Raw genomic sequence first — 6584 nt, 5'->3', positions numbered from 1 at the left:
CCCAAAACAACCGAGTGACGAAAAATATAGAATATAAACAGCATTTGAAGATTTAAGACACCGAAGGGCTCCGCAAGGCAGCGCTGCTGTGAGACCCGCAGATTTGGCAGTTTTCTTAAGGAAACAGCAGAGCACTCGGATCACACTGAAGCTGAGGATCTGATAGATGCGGGAGACGGAGTAATGGTGAGACAAAAGAGAGAGAGAGAGAGAAAGAGAGAGAGAGAGAGAGAGAGAGAGAGAGCGGTGGGATGAGAGAAAGAGAGAGAGAGAGAGAGAGAGAGAGGTCAAAGGAAATGTTAAGACTTCACTCCGTGGGGAATCTCCATCAGCTGCTCTCTCTCTCTCTCTCCCCCCCCCCCCCCCCCCCTCTCTCTCCCTCCCTCTCTCCACCACACCGAAGCGTCACCAGCGCGCCACCTGGCTCGTGTAGTCCTCCGTGGTGGCGGGGAAGTCTCCATCGGTCCCTTTCTCCGTCCACCCTCCGCCCCTCCCCCCCCTGTGTCTGGGCGGCCACGGCCTCCCCTGCTCCCGCAGCCAGCGCCGCTCCTCGCGCCTCCGCAGGCGCACCTCCTGGCGCTCCTTCTGGCGGGTGAACTGGAACCGCTGCAGGAACAGGTCCTTGGCGTACTCGTACAGCTGCACGTCCAGGAAGTTGAGCTCCTCGATGCGTCGGCGCATGGGCTCGCTCAGGTCCACGTTGGCGGCGCGCGTGCTGTTGATCTGCGTGAACGCGGCGATGAAGCGCAGGACGAACGTCCGCTCGAACAGGTACTGCGTCTTGCGCTGGAACTCCGTGAGGCCGTAGAAGGCCATGTTCTTCAGGTTGCTCATGGCGCTGCTCAGGAGGATGTGGTTGCGCTGGCTCTCGTTCATGGACGACAGGTTGTAGCAGCCCACCAGGCTCAGGTCGGCGAGCATGCGCACCTGGCGGTTGTTGGCCAGGTTGGACGCGCAGTTCATGAACTCCGTCAAGGTGACGCCGGACCAGTCGTCGCCGCTGTAGCAGGTGGGCAGCTCGTCCTGCGTGGGCGAGCGCCCGTCGCACATGTGCAGGGCGGTCTTCCAGGTGGCGCCGCGCTGCACGTGCTTCCACTCGCTCAGGTAGCGGGAGACGGGGTCGCGCAGCATGGTGATGTAGTAGAAGTTCCTGCAGCCAGAACAAACACGGTTAGAGGGTCGTGCGCGCGTGCCCGCCACGGAGCGTGAAGCGCCAGGGTCGCGTGCTAATTGGCGCATTGTGAGTCACGCTAACGAGATTATCGGGAAGTTGACTTTTTGTTCCGCTCAGACTCCCGATTTCACCAAAAACGTGTTAGTTTCCCGTCCACGCATTCGCTGCAGCTGCCACAACAGAAAATAATTGGGAATTAAGGCATAAGAATAATAATTGGACACGGAGAAAATGACCTCACTGCTCGTGCTTCAAATCGGATGAATCGGAAGTAATGTCGCAACGCACACCCGAAGCCGTGCGTTCTGTTGGAAAAGAAAGGTTGGACAGGTGTTGGCCAGGTAGACTTCACTTCACATGGAGACCTTTGAGTGCCATGTGAATTATTAATGCCGTGACCCCAGAGGGCATCTTTCATTGTGGCAGGGAGATTTCACGCTCCCCCCAAAGTGCTGCAGGTTTCAACACAGCAAACGTGCACGGGCTGATGCAGGATTTAAGCGCTGAGCTTAAATGTGCCGTCCTTGAGGCTTGGATCCAGAGTAAATGTCGAGCAAATGTCTGAAAGCGCTACTTTATTCGAAAATTCATTTTGTAAAAAGAAACTGTATTGAGGTGTTTACCAAAAGAAATAGAATCACAATAATCAAGTTTTTCAGTCAAGCCCAAAAGTCGAATGTCTCTCAAAAACTGTCAGCAAATGACAAATGTTTTTGTTCTTCTGACGTGTAAATCTGATAAGCACACAAGAATAATATGGAAGTTTTTTTTAAATCACAATGGAGTGGAAATATTTAAGTTTTCCAAAAATATGTCCCGGGTTTATGTGGTGAATGGAATGACGCTGCTGACACTGCTACGCCGTGAGTCAGGCAGGAAGCCGTGATTATAGCCCCGGTGGCAGCAGCTGGATCCTGGCACTGTGGACACATCCTCATTAGCCTTTCTCTGGGACATAAACACATGCAGCAAGTGTTGTTGGAGTGCACTCGGCAGCCCAAAGGTCAGTCGTGTGCACCATCAGCGTCAGAATGCATCAGGATCAACGCGTCTGCAGAGCTGTCTGGAGGAGGCTTTCCCTGAGTGATACAGATGGCTGTCGGAGAGAGAGAGAGCGCGGGCGAGCGAGCGAGCTAACGGGCTTCTCTTACCTCTGGCCTGTGTTATCATGTAAACCACTCATACAGTCATTTCACACTCACTATCAAATGCGCTGTGAACAGTTTCTACTCGTGTGCCGCTTCCCAGAAGTTATTATTTCCAGACTGCAGCCAATACAGTAGACGGAAGCTTAAAGAAGCCATTTGAATATCGGAGACGCTGCGACGGAGGCACGTCTCTTCCCACACTTCCCAGCCTGTTCCTGTGCGTTGGAAGACGAGAACTCAGATGAACTGTAGTTAATCACGGATCAATAATGGATAGGAGGCATATTGCAGCTCATTTCACTCCAGAATACTCGCCTCTGAAGCAGCAGCAGCAGCAGCAGCAGCAGCACCAGCAGCCGGCCTTCACTGGATCACATACTAAATAGGGGCCATTAAATAGAGATGGAAGATGAATTCAGAAGTGTGGGTAAAAATGGAAACTAAAGCAAAGCGTGATGAGCGGAGCAGACAAAGGAGCGGCTGCAGACACATACTGAGGCATGGCGTAATATAAAGGACAGCGGTTAATGGAGACGTCTGAATGATTCTACCACTAAGATGCTGCTTTGCGTGTTAGGCACGGTATAAAAGACGTAGAAACCAGCACCAGACGTTACAATTCCAATAGAGCCTGACTCTAAATAATTATCGCTTAAACGCCCCCTAAACGCAGCGGCACAGAGGAGCAGCCAATGCACACGTTACATCCCCAGTGCAGGAGACAACTGGCTTTTAATTGCTGGTAATTAGCCCCAATGACACACTCTGAGCTCCCCCCTGATTGCAGGCTGCTGACGAAGGGGGGGGGGGGGGGGGGGTGTATAGGGGCATGGTGTTTGGAGGCAACTTTAGAACTGGACGCTGGTGCAGGTGCTGCAGGGAGAAGCAGAACAATATGTGGTTCTGAAGCCGGGCAGAAAGCAAAGGCTGAGGCAGCGAGCGGTGAATAAGTAAAGACAGACCACGTCCCAGTGCAACAGTGGGACTGACTGATGTTGGGGTGGAGCACGGTGGACGGAGTGGAAGGTCCCACCAGCTGCCTTTGTGTAGTGAGAAACCTCCACTTGATCACTGGTCTCTTCATTCACTTTAACTCAGTTTTCGTATTCACTTTAAAACCCATTTCCCCGCTCACAGATTAGCAGAGAAAATAGCGAGCGAGCGAGCGAGCGAGCGAGAGAGCGAGAGAGAGAGAGAGAGAGAGAGAAAGAGAAGAAGGTCTCCAGACAGATTCAGATTTGTCATGTGTGCTCTGCGCTATAATAAAACTGAATTTCAATAGCGGCCTCCTTCCGTGTGGCGTCGTTAAAGGCACCGTTAATTAACTCCATTCTTCTGCATGAGCACCGACCCGCCGGACTTCAGCGTGGCTGGAAAAGGATCCGGCGGCATACATCACAGCACCTGTCAGTTGGTGAGCTCAAATGCCATCCAGAGATTAATGCGTCAAGCGCGTTTTCCTCTCTCATCGTTAGTTAAACGAGTTTCCCCGTCACGCGCTGTTATTATTAAATGCAGCCAAATTACTGGGTGTTTGTTTTTGATGTTTCCCACAGCAGAACTCCACCTCAGCTCATATTAGCTTTACAGTACGTTGCTTTATGGACGATTATCACTCAGTTATTCAAAGTAACAGCGAGATATTAAAACCACTCTGTTGTAAAATTCCCTCTCGTTTCTAAGGACATTAAATATCAACCACGGAGACAGACAAGTGCTTCTAGGAGCTTCCTTAAGTACAGTACAAGCCCAGAATGGGGCATTCCTGTCATTTTGAATCTGCCCCAACCTCCGCCTTTCCCTGCTCTCCTCCGTGTCCTACACACAACGGCGTTCCCCACGGATCCATAACCTTTTCTTAAAGGTTGTCACATCAATCACGCTGCCGAGTTCACTCGTCAATCTCCCTCCGCATCTCTTGTGTTTATCGCTCACCACGCTGCCCGTCATCTCTCCTCCCCCTCCCTCCGTTTGAGGCGCTGCACTTCAAGAGCCGCGGATCTCCTCCTGCACTTTGTTTTGCAGGAATCCTCAGCCGAAACTAGCAGCGAGGAAGGTGAAGGTGCTTCGCTTTTATTTAATAATGTCTGACGCGTATGAAATGCATTTTTACAAAACATCACCCGTGGCTTATTGGCGTCATTAAGCGATTTTCCTACATTTACTTATTCTCACCCCTTTTCCTCTATATTGTACCAGTCAGGCAAGATGTAAATTGGCTGAGAAGCCTACACAGTCATTATTATACCAAATAGCATGATGTACTGTAAATGAAAGTGAACTAAATTATGTGCAAAGTAAGAGCGACAGCCGTTGACCTTCATTCTGCCTCCGTCGATCATTAAGCCACATTTACTGTGGAGGAGGAAGTGCTGGAGCTGCTGGAGCTGCTGGTGCCTCTCGGATCTACAGACACTGTTTGTGTGGGGGGGGGGGGTTAACAGAAGGTTTGCTTGTACAGTAACAGACGGACTGGTTTCCAGTGTGAAGCCTCGCTCGGCCTCGCGGATCCTGGTGCCGCAGCCCGTGGCCCAAAATGTACAAGGAACATTTAGTCGTCTGCTTAACATTCATAGTCGGCGAGGCTTTCATTTGCACAAAAATCACTGCGGATGAAGGCAATTTAGCCCTCTCATTAAAAAGACATAACGCCTTGGAACTTAATGGCATCCCACAGTAGAGGAGTGAGCCTTTAGAGTTTGGAGATTACATCTGAAGATCGTCACGCGAATCGGAAGAAGGCGAAGGGGCTTTGGCTTCTGGAGGCAGCTACAGAGGTGCACGTGTGTGACGTACATTAGTGTCTTAAAATCACCATTAATAGATGAATGATTATCTGATATTAGGTCATGGAACTGTACAACACTTCAGCTTTCACACAGATCTGATTCAAGTGCAATGCAGTTAGTTCTATAATCCTCAGGATTTGTGTTTTTTTTATTATACAAGTTTTTACTGTTTGAAGTATGAAATCTATTTAAAAGACTAAGTGGTGCATTATGCACCACGAGCAAGGATGCTTCAAGAGAAATGACTTATCTACGTAATGACTTCCTCCATCCCGGTGGTCCTTAATTCCAGCAGTCATGAGAAGCGGCGCTGGCGTTACCCGCAGTAAGTGATGGAGACTAATGGGACTTTATCACCAGGCCGGTTCATGAACCGCAGCGTTAGGAATCACGTCTTCCTACAGCCGGACAATAAACGCGGCCGCGGTCGGCTGTGATCCACGTGCCCAGCGGTTCTGCCTGAGTTCTTGGGCTCGGGTCTCCGCGCTGAGCAGATGTCCCCGCTCTGCGACAGCATCCGCACACTCCTCGCTGTCCCGTTTCCCTCCCAGAGCCGAGGACGAGACCGGAGACATGCATTATTTGTAACCGATACCGTTCCTTAATGGTGTCTGCGCTCCCCCCGGCGGCCCGTAATGGACCGTTTTTGAGGTTCTCGGCGTCTTGTTCGGCTTTCTGATACTGACGGAATGGGGACAGAGGGTGTCACCTGGGAAGAAACAAGAAGAACGATGGGACCTTTCATTTACTTGTCAGGAAGCCGGCGTCGCAGGCACTTGACACGGCGCGCACGCAGAGAGTGCTCGTACACGGAGCGGCAGATCACAACAAGAGAAGAGGGGGAACCTACACACACGCCACACAAATAGGACTCAACTCACGGATAATTAATGGAATGAATGTTGACACTGACTGATACCAATAATCATTAAACAGGCTCAATACTAACACTGTCCAGAGTTTGCCTTCTTTTTAAGGATCTCTGTGTGGTTTGGATTCAAATAAGCCACACACGCACACACACACACACACACACACGCGCGGGGGAACGATGCACAGCGTAATCCAGCTCTATTGTTTCGACTTTTATCTCATCTCATAAACACTCCATGTCTTTTATAGCGCAGCACACTCACAGGAGACGCTGTGCTTTTGTCACAGATCAACTGTGGCATCCGCGTATCAAGGCCAGACACTCTTTCTCTTTTATTTTTGACAAAATAGTATTTTGTTGCGGCATTCTCCCGAATCTGCGGGCTGAAGTCATCAGGATGAAGCTTTAAGCCGCGTCTTTCCTCCACCTCTGGGTCTCACCGACGCCGTCGTAGCAACGCAGAACCGCGGCCCCTGAGCCGGGACACGAGAAACCACTCGGGGGCCGGCGGCGGCGGTAAACGGAGCCGTGTGAACACCCGGACGCGGTGAGTGTGAAGTGAAGGCTCCGCGCTCTAACCGCATAAAATGTCATCGCAG

The 6584-nt window shown here is 51.0% G+C and overlaps 1 protein-coding gene across 1 annotated transcript in view; it reads right to left on the bottom strand.

Moving 5' to 3' along the window:
* Positions 1-393: 393 nt before the first annotated feature.
* Positions 394-6584, bottom strand: part of hs6st3b (heparan sulfate 6-O-sulfotransferase 3b) — a 31818-nt gene continuing 25627 nt past the window's right edge. The window contains exon 2 of the mRNA XM_029136136.3: positions 394-1150. Coding sequence (XP_028991969.1) covers positions 406-1150 — 745 coding nt within the window. The 3' untranslated portion in view covers positions 394-405. The remainder of the gene's footprint in view (positions 1151-6584) is intronic.

The sequence above is a fragment of the Betta splendens genome, chromosome 21, assembly GCF_900634795.4.
Source record: "Betta splendens chromosome 21, fBetSpl5.4, whole genome shotgun sequence".
NCBI lineage: Eukaryota > Metazoa > Chordata > Actinopteri > Anabantiformes > Osphronemidae > Betta > Betta splendens.
Note: the sequence above shows the minus strand (reverse complement) of the source record. Positions and strands in the feature narration are given on the sequence as shown.